Source organism: Canis aureus, chromosome 7 (assembly GCF_053574225.1).
Source record: "Canis aureus isolate CA01 chromosome 7, VMU_Caureus_v.1.0, whole genome shotgun sequence".
NCBI classification, from domain to species: Eukaryota; Metazoa; Chordata; class Mammalia; order Carnivora; family Canidae; genus Canis; species Canis aureus.
In genome coordinates, this window is record NC_135617.1 from 14,772,347 (window position 1) to 14,791,428 (window position 19,082).

Genomic DNA, 19,082 nt, shown 5'->3' on the forward strand with positions numbered 1-19,082 from the left:
TCTTTCTTTGCTATAAGGCTTAATGCTGCAGTGAAAAATCATGTGCATATAGCTTTATGCTTTTGTTAAATTGCTAATTTTTTTCTCTAGAAAAAATCCTCAGAAGTGTGAGCTCTGAGCACATTTGTATATCTATATAGCCCTGGCAAATTTTTTCCACATTGCTGGGCAAATGGTTTTAGTGACATCAGCAAAATGCACAAGCACCAATTTCAGCATATTACTGGCATCTATCTAAATTTTTATCTAATTTTTATATTTAAGGATATCTTAATGTGCCTATCTTTGATTTCTGTGAGAAAGAACATCTTTGCACCCCTGAACACTGTGTAACTATCCTGTCAGGAATACACTTGACTCCTTACTCCTTACACATTCCCCCACTCAGTTACAAAATCCTATGGACAATACCTGATATTTAACTCTATCCTCTCCTCTCCATCCCTACTACCACTGTCCCTCGCCATCTATCAACTAAAATGCTAAATAGGACTGCCTCGTAACTGGTCTCCAGGACTCCAAAACAGTCCTCTTACACTACAACTGCCTGTCAGCACCAGCTTAAACTTTCCAGGGGCTCTCTCTTTATGGCCCCTACACAACTGCCCAGTCTCTCAAAAGCAATTAGCTAACATGCTTTGAATGTTTATCCAGTGCTATGCACTTTGCAAACATAACTTCAATCCACCCTCACAAGAACCCTTTAAATATAATGCCCATTTTACAGATGAGTACATTGATGCATGTAGAGGTTAAGTAATTCAGCCAAGTTCCCATGGCTAGGAGGATGCAGAGCCAGGATGCAAACTTGGCTCTGCCTAATTCCCAAGCCCTTATAGTCTCTTAATCACTGCACCACACTTCCTCACAGATGTATCCTCGACTCTCAGCAATACTTTCTGCCTGCCACTCTTTCCTCCAGCAACACTGTACTGCCTAGAATTTCTCTCACATTCATGCTGCTTCTCTACCCAGTTTCTTCATTCATGCTACTCTGTCTCCTGGAAATGTCCTCCCATCTCCCTTTACCCTTGACCTAGATGATATCTACTCATCTTATAAAACAGTGCAGGTGTCGGGAATCCCTGGGTGGCTCAGTGGCTTAGTGCTGCCTTCGGCCCAGGGCGTGATCCTGGAGACGCGGAATCAAGTCCCACATTGGGCTCCCTGCATGGAGCCTGCTTCTCCCTTTCTCTCTGTGTGTCTCTCATGAATAAAACAATAAAACAATAAAACAATAAATAAAATAAAACAGTGCAGGTGTCACCTCCCTATTTAACTCATTCCCTATTCTCACCTTCCTCTCTCTGACAGACGAGGTGCCCTTCCTCTATGCTTATCTCCATCATCATATCCATGCTATCAGTTTCTGTTTCTGTGTTTTCCTCTTTCACTGGACCACGAGCAGCTTGAAACTATTATAATCATCTCGTATCTTGAGCCACTACAGTGCCTGGCACAGAGCAGGCTCTCAGTGCTTCATCATAGTTTTCAGAAGAATCAGAAATTCAGAGTGCTTAATCAATTAATTCATGAATATTTGGTGAATATCTGTGTAAATCATGCACATAGATTTGTATGTATGTATGTATTTACTTATTAATTTATTTATTAAATTAAATTATTAAATTTATTAAATTATTAAATACTATTTATTAAATTATTAAATAAATTAATTTATTTATTTACTTATTTACTTATTACCCAACAAGTATGTTGGGGAAGAAGTAGAGGAAGAGAGAAATAAGCAGATTCCATGCTGAACCCAGAGCCTGATGTGGGGCTTGATCTCACCACCCTGAGATCACGACCCTGAGATCATGATCTCAGCCAAAACCCTGAGTTGGATGCTCAATCAACTGTGCCACCCAGGGACCCTTGCTGGGGATATTTTTTAAAGCAAATGACATAATCTCATATATGTATTTGACAAAATAAGTGACTAATGAGTATCACAGATCACCTGCTATGGAAGTCCAGAAGAAGAAAAGATCACCTTGGGATGGGACAGTCAGGGAAGGCTACAGAGAAGAGGGGAGATTTTTAAAGGAAACTTAAAGATGAATCATCATCATGTCTAATGTGTAAGCAAATATCAAGGCTGGGACCTACAGCTATCAATGGAAGGCAAAGCTGAGACATTGATGCTCTTCCTCTTGATCTTAAGCTCTATCAGATCATCTATGCCCTTATCTGAGTGCAAAGTGCCAGAATCAAGTTTTATTCCAGAGCATTTAAGCTGTCAGTGATGAGCATCTCACCTTACCTCTGAGACCACTTCCTAGGCCAGAAAAATCATGGAAATGCTTCTAAGTAAAAGCCTAGAGATGGTTAGATCATGAGATACACTAATAATGATAAAATGTCAGAAACATGTGCAGCCCCATGTAATGAATTCAACAACTATCCCAAGGTCATGGAGGTCTCCCTGCAAAATGCATGTCATTCTGTTTACATCAAACACAGAAAACTCATTTACAAGTGAATGTCATTTTCATCTTTGTTCCATGGCCAAGTGCATCTCATTTGCATTCGTTTGTTTCCCTACTGGAGTGCTCGCCACTATTCTACAGCTGGTGTGGATTATGCTCTGTACCTACTGCTTACCACAGGCCCACATCCATTCATCCAGTTACAGGTCTGAATTATAATACCAAAGATGGTTTTACATAAAGTACTTTCAAATAATACACATCTCAGGGAAATCAAAATTTGGTGGTAATGTTCATAGGAGAACTTAAAAAGTTCAAATACACTTGCACACAAACATACATTTTCCATGTTAGCCTAACTTCAGGATTTCCATGTTGTCTGACCTGGAGAGGTACAGTTCTATAGCTCAGGTCTCTCAAGGATTCTCTGTCAAATTCCCAAGAGAAGAAAAGAATGGGTGGAGGCCCCCAGTGTTGCCTCCCGATTGCAGAATATGGTCAAGAGCTAAGGGAGCCTTGCAACCACTAAGAGAAGTAATCAGTTGAGCAGTCAGCCAATTATCCATTTCTTTGAGGTTGGTCTGGTTTGGATACTATGCTGGTCAGTTCAGTGTGTTCCCTGACTGCTTCCTCACATGCACTGCACCTACCAAATCACTTAGCACAAGCTCCTTTTTTTTTTTTTTTTAATCTATTCATGAGAGACATAGAGAGAGAGGCAGAGACATAGGCAGAGGGAGAAGCAGGCTCCCCACAGGGAGCCCGATATGGGACTCGATCCCAGGATCACAGGACCACAACCTGAGCCAAAGGCAGGTACTAAACCACTGAGTCATCCAGGTGCCCCTAGCATAAGCTGTTTATTGAAGCATTCTTTATAGAAAATAACCCAAGTGCCATCAAAAGGAGAATTGGTTAAATAACCTATATTTGTCTATACAATAGAATATTATGCAGCTGTAAAAGAAAAACAGAATGAGGAGGCTCTTTTGGAGCTGCTCTGGAAAGACTTTCAGAGTATATGATTTTTAATTTTTTTATTTTTTTAAGATTTTATTTATTTATTTATGAGAGACACAGAGAGAGAGAGGCAGAGATACAGGCAGAAGGAGAAGCAGGCTCCATGCAGGGAGCCCAACGTGGGACTCGATCCCAGGTCTCCAGGATCAGGCCCTGGGCTGAAGGTAGGTGCTAAACCGCTGAGCCACTGGGGCTGCCCTATGATTTTTTTAAAAATCAAGGCACAAGGTACAGGAAAAAAATCTTCGGCTTATGTATATCCATTCTTGAGTGTTTATTCCTAACAAAAAGAAACTAAAATAACTGGTTACAAAGTACAGATCCAGATTTTGTAGGTTCTGAAACTCTTAGAATTGGGGGAAAATGGGGCAGCCCAGGTGGCTCAGTTGTTTAGCGCCACCTTCAGGCCAGGGCGTGATCCTGGAGACCCTGAATCAAGTCCCGTCTGGCTCCCAGAATGGAGCCATGGAGCCTGCTTCTCCCTCTGCCTGTGTCTCTGCCTCTCTCTCTCTCTCTCTCTCTCTCTCTGTCGTGAATAAATAAATAAAATCTTTAAAAAAAAAGAATTGTGGAAAATCACTTTAAGAAAAACAAGACAAAATTAGGTCCAGGTCTTGGAAGGAACTCATGTCAATGAGCTTTGCAATTAATCTACCCCTAGCAATTATCTCCTGGTGGACAGGACGGTACAGAAATGAGACGTGAAGACTCCTAAATATAAACTTATTTATACAGTTACTACCTTTGAACATATGAGCATATTACCTATTTTAAAAAACAAAATTAACTTATTACAAAATTCCCATCCCCAGGCTCCAGGTGTTGACAGTTTCATTCTTTCTCTATCTCCTTCATTCTATCCCAACCTTCCTGTTTTAGTTTGATTTCACTCCTGCCACCTTGTAACTACTGGGATTCTGGCCCCAGCCTGGCTCCTTCCGGATAACAAAGTGCCTAGCATTCAATTTTGATTTGAGGTATTTATTCCTCTCTTCCTGCTCATCCTCAGGTCCACCATCAGCAGACAGCTTCAGGAGAACCCAGCCCCACCCCCCGGGTGGCCTAGACTCTCCGGAATCCAGCCTGCCACATGAGAAAAGAGTTTGAAAACTGATTGAACTATATACCACCGGTGTCAGTCCCAAGGGGTGCTAAGAGTCTGGGAAATTTTTTGATCCTAACTTGGGAATAGGGCCCAATTAGTCCTGAAGTTCTCAACAGACTCCAACTACCATACCTTTCCTCCTAGTGTCAGCAGGACCACAGGTGGACCACTCTACACTCACCCCCAGGCACCCAACTTTGTGTTTAATAAGACTGAGTCAGGCTAGACTGAACTGAACCCAGCCTTACAGGAATTCAAATAATAATAATTTCAAGTCTGTAACAAGCCAATTTAACTCTAGCTCCAGCTGGAAAAGTCTGGGAAGCCAATAATCTTTCAACTCACCTCATCTTTTGTCCTGTGAAACATTCACTGAATCCAGTTACTAAATTTCTGGGCACTTCCTATGTCAGATGATAGGGCTTTAAAGAGGACATACAGCATATTGAGAGTTAGGCTGTGGAGTCAAGAGGCCTAGGGATGAATCCTGGGAGTATTTCTAGCTAGCTGTGCAACACAAATCTCATTTCCCTTATCTGGAAAATAGATTGTTACAAAGATTAAGTGAGATAATGAAGGTTTAATGCAATGAATGCTCTCCAGGAAACTTCAAGGCAAAGCTATTTTTTTCTCACTTTATGAGGAAAATATTGGCCAGTATGAATTTCATGAAGTCCCAAACACCCAATTGAAGCCAGTGATACACAAATTTATTTGGGAAACAAATGAGAGGCACAATATATGTAAAACACCTATAGCCAGCAAAAGTGGTACCTAAGACCACATTTCAGCAATTTGGGCTGTAAATAGTTCAGAGGCCTATCCTATAAACCCCCTAATGTATTTTCTTTTCTCTGTCTTCTTGGTTACTAAGGCATTTCTTCCTCCAGCTTGCTGAAAATCACAAAGCTTATAAAATGTGACATCATACATGGACTCATTTCTCATTGGATTGACTTTTAGCATACCTGAAAGCATTTTGTTGCTCATAGATGCATTCTGCTATGGTCCAACGCACTCAAGTGAGCTTAAGACCTGACCTGGTCATGTCTCCATTTACCTTAAGGTGATAATTCAGGAATGAATGGCTCAGTGTTGAGTACAGAATCTTATCTTTCTGCCTATTGTCAGGGATCTTTAAAAAGAAAGAAAGAAAAAAAAGAAAAAGAAAAAAGAAAAAATTGTCTTTGACCTTCACTATGCTCTTGTGTAAAGCCATCTGCTATTGCATTTCTCTTCACTATATTTCCTGTCATATGAGACATTTCCACCTAAGGCTTTCTACACAAATTGCTGGAACTGAGTGTCTCCCATTCAAATACAACTTGCCATGGAACGTTGGATTTTAAATCATTCTCTACTTAAATTAATTTAAGTATGACAGTATTACCATACTGACAACATTAAGAATAGGAAATGTGTATTTGCAGCCATTTCCTACAATACCAAAGTATGCAAAAGCATATGTGGATAGAGGGGAAAAAAGGTAGACAATACTCATGATATTTGGATACCTAATATATTTCACTTTTAATAAAGTTTCCTCGTTCTACCTGAAAATGTCCCTCAATCTGTTCAATTCTGATTGCAAACATCTGTCTCTTATGCTAACACGCTCATCTTTTTAATAAATTGTGCTTTCATTTTTATCTATTTACATGAAATGCTAAAATTTAAACAATGAAAACATACTGCACTTGAAATAAAATGAGTGTCCTTAAAGGATTTACACGCAGGCATACAGTCCACACAAGCTCGGCCCCCTTTTTTAAGGGCGCCGGGCCGGTTCCCAAGCCAAAGGCTTTAACAAGTTGTCCGTCGTACAACTGGTTACACCTAATTTGAATTAAACTACAGTCGCAGATGACAGAAGCGCTCCTTTTCATCTTTTGTAGGAAGGTCACCCAGCCCAGAGCGAGCGCCACGCTCCTTCTGGAACTAAACACGTAGGCCCCGCCGTCTGTTGAGTCCTCCCCTTCACAACTCACACCTGGGTGGCCAAGGGTCGAGTGTGACCTCCCGACGGCGCCAGAACCTCTGCCCCTTCCCCCCGGGGAGGCAGCAGCAGATGGCGAGGGCGCCGCAGCGCTGGTGCCGCAGCTCCCCGCCGCGACGGGGCAAGAGCACTTCCACAGGGGCTGGTTAGTGCCAGGAACTCCCTCGGCCTCCTGCTGGGCGCTGCTGCCGCGGGAGGGGGCGGGCCCCGCGTTTCCCTCCCCTCCAGGCTCCCAGACCCCACACCTAAAGCGGCGAGGCTCCCACACCCCTGCCCCAGCCCAGAACCCGAACCCCCGGCCCCCCCCGCCCGGTTCCCGGAGGGAGAGCGAAGCCGGGAGCCGCTGGAGGGCCACGCTCACACCTGACCCTGCGGCACCCACGCAGGCGGCCACCCCGCCAGCGGGTCCGGGGGTTCCTGGGGGTGGGGGGACAGCACCCGCCACCAGGAGCATCCCTGGCTCCAAGGAATGAGCCAATGGGAGCGCTCGGAGCAAAGGGAAGCCGCCAATCACTGCCCTCTGGTCCCCGGCCCTCCAGCACCACGCAGCGGACAGCTCCTTCCGCTCCCCCACCCGCGGCCCTAAGCTAGAACCCCGCCGCCGCCCACCTGCTTCCCTCCGAGTCCAGACAGGAGGCGGACTTTCCCCAGGGAAGAACCTCGAGGGGTCGCAGCTCTCGCCGCGTGTTCCGCTCCCTGCCCCACTCCTGAGGGGAGACGTCCGCGCGCTCCCCTCCACCCCGGGCTTCTGCACAGCCGTGCATTTCAAAAATGAGTGAAAACAGATGAAAAACGTTCTTCCCGTGCGCTGAACGGCTATGAGGCCCTTGAACAGGTGGATGTCTGAGCTTAAGATGGAAAGACGACTTGATAAGGGGCGTGACGGACGGACGAAGTTCCTCTTTGGCAAAAGTGTGAAAGGCCTTTATTTACTGTAGCTGGGGCCAGTTTGTCCGGGGACAGAAGTGAACCAAGGGGAGAAGGAGTGCTAATGACTGTAAAAGGGGTAAAAGGGCGTCCGCCCTTATCTTCCTGGTTGATGTCCTCAAAATGAAACCGCAGAATTGTTAGGTTTATTTTAATATTGTGTGAGAGCTCACTATGCATCAAGCTTTATTCTAAATTGTTTACCTGCTTTAACTCATTCCATCCTCACAACCTGCCTATTGCTTATCTCAACTTGTTTTACAGATGAGGAAATTGGGGCAGTAAAGAGACTGGCCCAAGATACCAAGTAAGTGGTAGAGGCAAGCCTAGAACCCATGTCTGATTTATTTAGGTTAGGAAAACATTTTAATGTCCAAATTAGGGCCCAAACAATCTAGATACTTTTACTTCTAAAAGACATAAATGCTCTCACGTTTTTTTTTTAAATCTCTTGATACAAGATATTTAGTTAAAATCTTAGAAACTTCCAGTGGAATGAGCATAACCTTCAAAGTAGCTATGGTCATCAGGATGAGAAGGATCAAGATTTGGAGGGTGGGAATGGAGACAAAGGGATTGGAGACTAAAGGAAGTCTGATTCAACTGAGCCGTTTAAATAAGTAGTATTTATGTTACTGGTTGTACATCACTGATTGGACTTCGTCATTAAAATAAATAATCAAATTAATTATATATGATAGTGTACACATCCATGGACAAATATACAGGTTATCTGAGGCAACCTATGGAGAATTACAAATGACTTGCTGTTAAGAAACTCTTAAGTCTGTATTCAACTTTCATTTTTTATATTGAAATTTGTTTTAATAACCTAGTCAGTATCAATTTACAAAGGGGAAAAGAAAGCTGCGGGTTTGTTGTTTCATTAAATCTTTATCAATTTTAGGGCAGCCCGGGTGGCTCAGCAGTTTAGTGCCGCCTTCAGCCCAGGGTGTGATCCTGGAGACCTGGGATGGAGTCCCACGTCAGGCTCCCTGCATGGAGCCTGCTTCTCCCTCCACCTGTGTCTCTGCCTCTATGTCTCTCATAAATAAATAAAATCTTTAGAAATAAACAAATAAATCTTTATCAATTTTAAATGTATTTCCTTTGACCAAACTCTTTTTATTTCTTTAAACCACTAAGAAAAAAATAAAAAACCACTAAGAGTCATAGGACTTAGTAGGGAGTCAAGTAATGAAAGAAAGAAAAAAGACTTTTACAGCAGATAAAACTTTTCATGTTTTAAATCTGGGCAGCCTTTCTCACTCTCCCTGAGGATTTACACAATCTGATTTCCGAAAGTTTTCCAATATTTCTCCATGAGGGTGGATTTTGTTTCAAGCAGTAACTGCTTTGAAGGGCAAGACTGTGATACTAAGTAGGCAATGAGAAGCCCTGGGTGTCTAGAGCAAGCTGAACGGGCAGATGCTTGGGTTCACTTCCAGTTCTGAGTGTCAGGGAATCACTGAACCTAGTGGGCCAAGCCCATGGTCATCTTCTACAGAGAGGAAAGAATTGCAAAGAGCATAAGGATTTGGCATAAGGAAAAAAAAAAGTATTTGGCATAAGGTAGACCCTCAATAAATGGTAGTATCATTGTCACTGTATACATGTGTTAATCCACATGTATTTTTTTTTTCTTTTTTGGGCTTTCTTTTACAAAGCAAAACATTTTCTGGTCAGCTGATGCTAAAAACCTAAAATCCCTTCGTAAGTTAGAAAAAGTCTTTTTTTGCAGATCAGCCCCTATAGAAGTCAGATGTCCTCTTCCTCCCCCCACCCATGCCTCTTGCTAGGACGGGTTAGAAAAAGTCCCTGCCAGCCACCCAGTGACTGAGGCCATGTTTCCACCTGGGAGACAGCTGGATGGAGACCGCTGCAGTACTCAGGATTCAGAAAATAAAAGTCATTATTTAACTGAATTAAATCATCAGGATCACATCCATACCCTTTGGTGACCTACAAGAATCTTCCCACCAACCTCTGGGAAGAGCACTACAGACCTGGTCTTAGGGTACCTGCCCTTAGTTGAGGGAACAGCTAATCCTCCACTTCTATGTAACTTCAGTGAAATCCTCCCCTGTGTATGGGGTTGAGGGATGACATAGGAAGGGGAGAGGGTGCTTTCCAATTTTAGCCCACAGAAATATATTATTTATGATAGTCTTCCATTAGCTAGCATTAATTTTTTACACCATAAACAAAGTCATTGTTTCTAACTTTGGCCTTCTCCTTATGGGCCTCCCAGTGTCCTTGAAGTGTATATTTTCTCTTCTGTAAAATGGGACACATACCAAAAGCACAAGATTATTGGAAAGAGTGCATGGAGAAAAGAAACCTACACAGACCGGTAGATCTGTACCTTCAATAATATCCATCCTTCCTTAGCATTTGTTGAATGAATAGTAAAGTATAGGAGTCATAAAAAGCACTGAGCAAGTTTCCCTTGTATGCTTCCCAAGAAAAATCCTGTCAAAAAGGTACAGAACAAGAAATAGTGATTCCACAGTTCTATAATTCTTTTTCGATGAGGAAAATGCATTTTTTTTCTTGAAGGTCATTAGTTTTTTCTAAACACAAAACCTCCTAGCATAATTAACAACGGTTTCAGAAAACAATTGCTTTGCCTGCTATCCGGGAGCCTGTGAAGTGCACATATTGAAATGGTATATTTCCCTATTAAAACACTACTTAACATTTATTTTGTGAGTAATCAAAGTCTTTGAGTGTCCTGATTCATTTTATTATGGAGTCTCCTCATCAATTGTTTTCAAATTAAGCTCTTTTTCTTTTTTTTGTTTTTGTTTTTGTTTTTGTTTTGAAGGATCTGCTGAAATCGCAGTGAAGAAACTGTCGCTTGTATCTTTATTTTTATTAAAGATTGCACAAACTGGAACCAAGACCAAAATACTGAATCCACTGTACATCATTCATTATAAGACAACATATATCACATTTGTACTCTACCAAGTAAGACATGTTTTTTTAAAATTATATATTGCGTGCTTTTAGATTCATGCTTTAGGTATTTTACATTTGCCATTACTCTCTTATAAATAGTTGCAACTTGACCAACGTGTACACCTGCTACCCCTATGTAGTCAATGCGAGAAGGCGTAGTAGTCTTTGACACGAGAACCGATGCAATGGAAACAAATGTATGGACGTCACGTCTACCGAACTGTGACTACTGTTTTGCCTATTGAGTGAAACGCTAATGTAAAACACACACACACACACACACACACACACAAAACATCGTTTCAAAAGGCACAATTCCCTCCACAGAAAAGAACAATTTAAAAAAATACACGGCAGTTAAAACCGGCGCCCTCAAGGGCGCTGCGAAGTTCACGTTAATGCAATCCTAAACCTTGAGAGCGGACCTCCTGGGCGTTTGGGGGGGGGGGGGGCACCCGCCAGTCCGAGAAACCCCGCGCAGGAGGCCAGGCTTCTCGGAGGCGCTTCCAAACCTTTGCTGGGAGTTTGCGCGTCGGACCAGGGACCTCTCTCGGTTCCCAATCTGGAGCCCGGCCAAAACAAAAAAAACAAAAAAACAAAAAACAAAACAAAACCAAAGAAAGGGGGGGGGGTGTCAACCGGATCCTTCACATCTGCAGGAGCTCCTCTTCCCCCAGAACAGAGCTACCCCCTCCCCTGTCCTCTGTCCCTGCGCTCCAAACCCACCCCGTCCCCAGCAGGCGCGTTACGCGTGGCGCTGGCCGCCGCCCCCAGCCTCGGGGTCGCTCTGGTCGTCCGTGAAGCAGACGTCCACGTCGCTGTCGTTGTCGCTCTTGGGCTCCCCGGGCTCCGGGAGGTAGTCGGGCCCCGCGCCCGGGCCGTCGGCCGCCTTGGCGAGCAGGTTCTGTCCGGGGTGGCGGGACTTGACGTGCCGCTCCAGGTCCCGGCGGCGCACCAGCACCTTGCCGCAGAACTCGCAGCGGTAGGGCGTGTTGCCCTCGGCGTGCAGCCGGATGTGCTTGTTCAGGTTGCTGGGGTCGCCGAAGGGCCGCAGGCACACTTTGCACTTGAGCGGCTTGTAGCCGGTGTGCGTCCGCATGTGAATCTTGAGCCCGTACTTGCGCGAGTACAACTTGCCGCAGTAGAGGCACAGGTGGCCGGTCTTGGGCTTGCCCGCACCGCCTCCCGCGCCGCCGCCGCCCCCCGCGCCGCCCGCAGCCACGACGGCCGGCGCCAGCGCCCCCGGGTCCAGGCGGCCGCGGCTCTTCCCCGCCGCCAGCCCCGACAGCTGCTGCGCGTGCATGGCGAGCTCCCGGTCGATGCCGGCCAGGGAGCCCAGCTCCGCGGGGCTTAGAGCGGCCGCCGCCGCCGCCGCCGCCGCCGCCGCCGCCGCGGCAGGTGCGCTGAAGTACGAGATGGAGTCCGGGTACTTGAGCAGCCCGCCGAAGTGCAGCTTGAGCGGGTAATACGCGGCGGCGGCCGGCGAGCCGTACAGAAGCTCCCCGTTGTAGACGGTGAAGGCCGGCATGACGGCGGGCAGGGGGCCGCACTCGCCAGCCGGGTAGGCCTTGAGGCCGCCCGCGTCGAGGCCGGGCAGCGCGGCGGCGGGGGCCAGCGGGGCGAAACGCGCTCCGGGCAGCGCGGCGGCGGCGGGCTGGGCGCGCTCCACCTGCGTGAAGGCCGACGCCTCGTCCGGGGGCCCGGGGAGCAGAGGGAAGCCGCGCAGGGCCCCCGCGCAGGGCAGGCCGGGCGGCGGCGGCGGCGGCGGCGGCGGCGGCGGCGGCGGCGGCGGGTCCCCCGCGAGCAGGCACTTGGGGTGGTGATGGTGGTGGTGCGCGTGGTGGTGATGGTGGTGGCCCGCGCCGCCCGCCGCCGGGCTGTCCCCGCTGCCCGGCCGCCCGCCCGCCCGCCCGCCGCCCAGCAGCCTGCCCGCGGCCAGGCCGGGCCCGGGTTTGCCGCCGCCCTCCTCCCGGCAGGGGTCGCCGTGTGCGGCCGCGGCCGCCCGGGCCGAGCCGGCGGGCTTGAAAGCGGAGCGCGCCCCGGGGTGGAAGGCCAGGCCGCCGCCCGCGGGGGAGCCGCCCACGACGCCGACCAGGTGGCCGTGTCCCCGGGCGGCCCCGCTCACGTCCGCGGCGCGGTCCGGCTGCTCCCTGGCCTTCCGCGACGGCCCCCACTTGGCGGGCGGCGGCGAGGCGGCGGGGGGCGCCGCGGGGGCCTCGCGCTTGATGCCCTCCCGCGCCCCGCAGGCCTGGAGGGGCGGCGGGGCGTGCGGGGGGGGCCGCAGCGTGCCCGCGGGCGCGGCCGCGGCGAAGTCGGGCGCCGGGGGTCTCGGAGAGAAGGGAAGGCCATCGGCGGCGCCCTGGCGAGCCGCGTGCTCGGGGTGCAGGTAGGCTCGGCCCCCGCCGCCGCTGCTGAGCCCGCAGTGGAAGCGCAGGTGGGCCTTAAGGCTGTTGGGGTATCTAAACGTCCTCCAGCAGTACCAGCAAATGTAGCGCTCCTCCCCTGGGCGAGAAAGAGGGGGAAAGCGACCTCGTGAGAGGCGAGCCAGCCGGAGGGGAAAGAAAGCGCACCCGAGGCCCAGCCTAGGTTTGGACCAGCGGGAGGAGGGGGCACAGGGGTATTCTCGGGGCCAGCGAGTGAGTGAGTTAGGTGGGTGGCGCCCCTGGGGCAAGGAGCCCGAGGAGCTCCCAGTGGTCGACTCTGTCACCACCTCCATCCCCTGGGATCACTCAGGGGCCAAAGGGGTGACCGGTGCCTTTCCAACGAAGACTTCCTCCGGGCCATCCGAGCAAACCTTCGTTGGGAGGGCAGCGCTCAGGCAGACTGGCCCGGGAAGAGACCAGACCAGAGAGCAGCTGTTGCTTTAAATCAAGTGTTGAAGCTGTGCTGTGCCCGGGCCCATCTGTTGGCGTTTGCAGAATAGGTGGCGTATGTCAAGGAGTTTGGATAAACTGAACAAAGACCAATCTAATGGTCGTGAGCGCCTCATTACCAGACGAGACAATATCTTGTATGTATGGGCCATATGTAATCATTCCTTTTCATAGAACAATGCCTTTTATGTCCACTACCCACCCTTCCCACCCCCTCCCAGCCTTAAACATTTTGCCTGAGGTTTTCCTGGAGCGTGACCAACTGAAGGACCACATAGGGACTATGATCTGCTATTCTTCAACATTATTTGTATCTTTATTTCCTCTTTAACCCCATTTAATTTGATGAGAGAAAAGAAAAAGCCCTATGTCCTGATATTCTAAAAACTGAAGGATGATGTTGCATTATCTTGTCAGTTGTTCCACCTGGAGTAATTAATTAACTCCTAGATAGCTGCATGAATCAGACTTAATAATTAAATCCTTGGAAAAGATAGTTTATTTTTTTATGAAATGAATGGATATATAGAGAGAATATATATATATATGGTATAGGTAGTCAGCTTTTAATAAGTGTACAATTCTCTACCAAGAACTGTATCAAGTCTGTTCTCATGTTTACTATTATTAACATTAGTTTGTTTGTTTGTTTTTAATTTTGCCAGGATCTGGGAATACAATCAAGAGACACATGTATGAAACAGATTTTGATCACATGGTGGAGGTTAATTTTTTCTTAATAAGGTCTTGTTACATCTGGACACAGAACAGCAGATCTTGCAGTTGGGTTTCTTTTTTAATGTTGTGGCTGATTGGCAATACTGAAGGATGTCTGTGAGAAAGAAGTTAGTTGAGCCACAAGGAAGTACCCGAAATATGTCTGTCTCATTAAATTTAGTGGAAAAGTTAAATTCCCTGTCCCCTTGCACACAAGCATCTCAAACTTCTAAAGCATCACTACAAAAACAACCAAAAGAAATTCCAGATCTTCCTCCCTCTTCCTGTGTTTTACTTTTGGCTCTCCATAAAGCAAGTAGTGCCCCTAGATAACTAAGATGGAAGTTCAAGTAAAGCCCGGCTGCAGGAGAGCCCCCCCCCCCACTCGTTTCAGCTGTTTATGCCAGCTGAAGCCAAGGTAGAACAGAAAGCAAAAGGGGAGAAAGAGTATCTACCTCTGAGAACCTACCCTAATTGTATATGGAAGACTTAGATAAAATCATTCCAATATTTCTATTACCTTGTATTGAATAGCTTCGAAAATAAATCTTGAAGGAAAAAAACAAAAGACTTCCTGGGTTCTCTTGATCGGTATGCTGATTTAATATCTTAAATATAACCTCCCTTCTCAGAACCTTCCTCTCATTACCCCTTTTTAAAGAAGGAGTTTTCAGAGGGCTGCTGCCCCAGAATGACTCTACGATTGCAAAGCCAAGTACGCTTTATCCCTACAACAAAGGGTCCGTACTCTCCTTAAACTTACCACGGAATTTAAACCCACTGGAGTTAGTCAGTATTGAAAGAATAGCAGCCATCCCTACTTACTTCTTTCTCAAGAGTTAAACAAATGCATTCTCTGTTCCCGTATGTCCCTTTTTTCAGTTTATCCTGAACAACTGACATATTCTTTGGACTCTGATTACCAGCCTATGCCAAAAGTATCAAACATACTTCATAAAGTGACTTTGGGTCCTCTCCTAAGTGTGACCCTGAGATTGCCAAGATTTCAAGCATATCAAAGGTGGGGGAGTCAGGGTTCAAAATAGCCCACACATTCCCAAAAGGAAAATGGTGTCTATTCTGACATCTGTTTATAAGCTCAATTGGCTGAAATGAAAACACAAGAGCCACCACTCAAACAAGTTGCTTTTGTACTACTTGAGAGTGCCTAAGGACGGGTGTTCTGTGAAGAAATGTATGGCCCCTAAAGGTCAGCAGCTGTTAGAATAGTCCTGTAGTGGCAGACTTGAGAGTTCTCCACCACGGGGCTTTTATCATGTTTCTCTTTTACCGGAAAAGGTTGACAAGAGAATTTAATATAGTGTGATACAAGGAAGAAACTACTTTAGGATAATGTTCTATGGATACCATACACACAAATCTACCCATGAGACAGTGATACTTTGAAGTGATTCATAGTTCTGAATAAGCCTCATTCTGTCTTATTCATTAAGTGTTTCTTAATTCTCACTTTTGTATTAATTTCCTTAACCCAATTTCTAAAGGGATGAGAGTTAACCAGGCAATTCAGGAGGAGAGCATGTTAAGATATTTCACAGCATTCATTGTGTTGACTTTAAATATAACTGTGTCTTTAGGAGAAATTGCAAACTAAAACAATTGTCAAGGAAAGAAAGGAAGTCAGAGAAGCTTTGTGAATTAAAAGGGAGGTCTCAAGATCTTAACTATTTTACACCTCCCAGCTTTCTTTCACAGAAAGTAGTCTTCAGTGTTCTAGGGAAGGTTTGAAAATGTTCTTCTCTTTAGTTACTGCCCCTTAATTTGCATAAATCCACTCTTGGCTTTGGAAGGGATCAAATAAATCTGAGAAGAAACTGGGATACATCCCAGATTCAATTTAAGTAGGGAGGGGAAATGAATAAATACCATTTAAATGGAAGGGCCTCGGTACCTGCCAACTGACCAGCTGTAAGTACCGTAATGTTTCTAAAATGCTGTAGAAATCCTTAACTCTCCTTCAAACCAGTGAAGAGATGCCCCTCCACCTTCTAAAAGCATTTCAGGTTTGAGTTCTGCGTTTTGGAATTCATGATGTGATTAATAATAATATGTAAGGCTTCTTCCTTGATTCTTTTTTTCTTTCATTGATTCTTAACTGAGTAAATAATTGTCTCTGGGTATGCAATAGGAAAAGATGACCCCCATGAAGTTCATAAAGAATATCTTTAGGGGCACCTGGGTGGTTCAGTAAGTTAAGCCACAGACTCTTGGTTGTGGCCCAGGTCAAGATCTCAGGGTCAGGAGGTGAAGCTCCAAGTCAGGCTCCACAGTCAGCAGGGAATTTGCTTGAGATTCTCTCTCTCTCCCTCTGCCCTTCCCCTCCCTCAATAAATACATCTTTTTTAAAGATAGAATGTTCTTTTCTCTGCCATCACAAGGCAGATTATTGTCGCTGTTATCATTTACAGTACATTTTAAGGAGGTAGTGGTGACATCGCCTCTCCGCCTACACAGACAGGGAGGGTGAATTCAGTTTTACATGGCTCAAGAGAAAGGCCCTGGGGTCGCCTCCAAAGACAGGAGAAGGGCTGGACTCTCACCCACCCCCCGCTGGCCCGGGGCGCTCTCGGACGCGGTACCTTTTTCGTCGTGCGTGGGAGTCGCAATCGTAGGGATGTCGAACCATTGAGCTAAGGAGTTGGAATACCACACGGTCAGCTCCTCCCCTGGCTGGACGTCTCGCAGTGCTCGGTAGAAGATCTGGGACACAAGGAACAGGACAGCTTGTTGTCATTTCCTGGGTAATCGGTCTAAAAACAACTAAGAGCAACGGTTTGATCCTCGTTCTGACGCTGTGTGACCCTGGAAAATCTATTGGACCTCTCTGAACCTCATTTCCCTCATTCTTCAAACGGGGAAAATAATAGTATCTACCTTACAGGGCCGTCGGGACGTGTAAACGAGACCTCCAGCTAAAGCGCTTTGCTCTTAATTTTGGTGGCCACCTCAGTAACGGTTAGGTAGGTAGAATTGGCAGTGGGGGGACGCCCACAGTACCTGTCCTCCGGGTAAGTCTGCAATAGCTTCCAGAGTCTGTTCCTGGGGGTTCCTGGCTGCCCGGATTAACCCTATCCATTCGAGAGGAGAGCCCCCCGACTCGTCCACCAGCTCCCCTCTCACCATGCGCACCTGCAACACAAGCAGTGGTCGTTCTTCCCCGCGCCTCGGCCAGGCCCACGACCCAGAGGGAAAGTTCATCCAACACCCCCGCCCTACTAGGGAAATGGTTGTGTTCACTTTGGCCAGACTGCTGTGGGCTGCTGGGAGGAAGGTAATGCCTAGGACCCTTGCTTGGGGGGTGGGGGGGAGAGGCTGGCCAGCCTAACAGTTCCCCCTCTCGCCCCACCTGGGCACCATCGAGGGCGGGCGAGAGCATCCCCCCTGAGCGACTTGGGGTGGGGGGCGTCTGGCACCTAGACGTTCCCACCCCCGGCCCAGTTCTCGATCCTGCGGTTCTGAGAGCAGCGGGGACACCAGGGGAGAGACGTTTCGAAGTCGGCACCGAAACCCAGAGTTTCCTCCCACGTCCCGGTCGCGCCCCGCGTGCCCGCTGCACGGCCCCGAGGTGCGGAGGTGCCGGCGAGCCCGGCAGCGAAAGTGTGTGAACAAAGCGGCCGCGGGACCGCCGGCCGTTTAAAAGCAATTAAAGCGCGTTTAAAGAAGAAAAGCCTTAGACCGATTGTGTGAGGAGCCAGATGCGGGTCCCGCTGGCTGCGCGCCGGAGGAATTTCTTTCGAGAAAGCTCTCGGCAGCGAGCCGGCAAAGCGAAGATGCTCCCCGCCCCCGCTCCCTGCACCGGGACCCCTGCCTCCGTTTCCTGGGCCCGGTTGGCCGACCCTCGCCTGCCGGGACGCCTCCGGGCGGGCGGGGGCCTTGGAAAGCCCGCTGCGGGCTGGGGTCCGTTCGCCGCTGCGGGAGCCAGAGCTGCCGGGGCGACCCGCCGCCTCCCGGCTGCGACCCCGGACTCTCGGAGCCCGGCTGCAGGGGCGCGGACCCGGTGCCCCGCGCGGGTGGGCGCTGCTCGCCCTGGGAGCCCCAGTCGGAGCCGCCCCCTGGCTCACCCTCTCTCCATTTACCGCAACTGCCCAGCAGACATCCGCGGGGGCTGGGGGCGAACCCGGGGAGGGGGGTGGCTAGGAACTGAGAGTTTCCCAAGGATCATTTTTTTCCCCCCGCAACACACGAGATTAAGTGATTGAAAGGTCGATGGGAGCCTTAAATTAGCGCGTTGAAGGGAAGGGGGTAAGAAAAGTCTTCAACGCCCTGCGCGTTGTGTAACAGAGAAAAGGCGCGTCTGCAGAGAGGCCGGGGCCGCCCCGCCTCTGGAACGAGACCCCAGAGCTCCAGGGAAACCGCGGGCTCCGAGGGTCCCGGCGCGTAAGGAGTCCCATGCACCCCCACCCCCACCCCGGGAGCTGTCCCCGTCAGCCACGTCCTTTCCCCTCAGTTCGGCCCACGTCCAGCTCGCTCGCTCTCGCTTAATGCGACTTGCAGGGAATGACCGGAGTCCCCCAGGCCACCTGGCCGAGCTGGCAGGTGACGACTCCATCACCCCTTTCCTCCACTTGCCCCATCTACCCCCTGCCGGGGCCAGGGCAAAGGGAGGCGGAAGGCTGGGGGCGGAGGTCGGAATGGCTAATACCTTTTTCTTGGGCCCGGGTTCCCTGCGGTCTGACAGGTACTTGCCCAGCTTGAAGGTTCCGGGCACGGGCCCGAGGCGCAGGCCCGCCGGGATGCAGCAATCGGCACTCACGCTGGTGGCCGGAGCTCGGGCCGCTCCGTGCATCGCTGCCGCCGCCGCCAGGCAGGCGCTGGGGCGCGCCGGGTCCTCCGCAGGGCGCGAGGGACGAGAGCCCGAGCGGCGCGCGAGCCCGGGAGCCGCACCCCGACGTGCGTCCTCCGCCCGCGGAGTGACGCGGCCGGGCATGCACTGCGCCTTTTCAATCGGGGCGGGCGCCTTTTGGCACCGCGAGCGCAAGGGCGCGGAGTTTGGTGAGAGAGTTGCTCTGCGGAGCAGCTGCAGAGTC

The 19,082-nt window shown here is 48.8% G+C and overlaps 1 protein-coding gene across 1 annotated transcript; it reads right to left on the reverse strand.

Annotated features, from left to right (window-relative positions):
• Positions 1 to 4,327: 4,327 nt before the first annotated feature.
• On the reverse strand, positions 4,328 to 18,841 carry PRDM13 (PR/SET domain 13). Its single transcript, XM_077902596.1, has 7 exons — positions 18,698 to 18,841; positions 17,053 to 17,184; positions 16,635 to 16,755; positions 11,194 to 12,946; positions 6,300 to 7,401; positions 4,903 to 4,961; positions 4,328 to 4,535 (listed from the first exon to the last, which is right to left on the reverse strand). Exons 1-7 carry the CDS (start codon positions 18,839 to 18,841, stop codon positions 4,328 to 4,330), a joined length of 3,519 nt encoding a protein of 1,172 aa, XP_077758722.1.
• Positions 18,842 to 19,082: the final 241 nt, after the last annotated feature.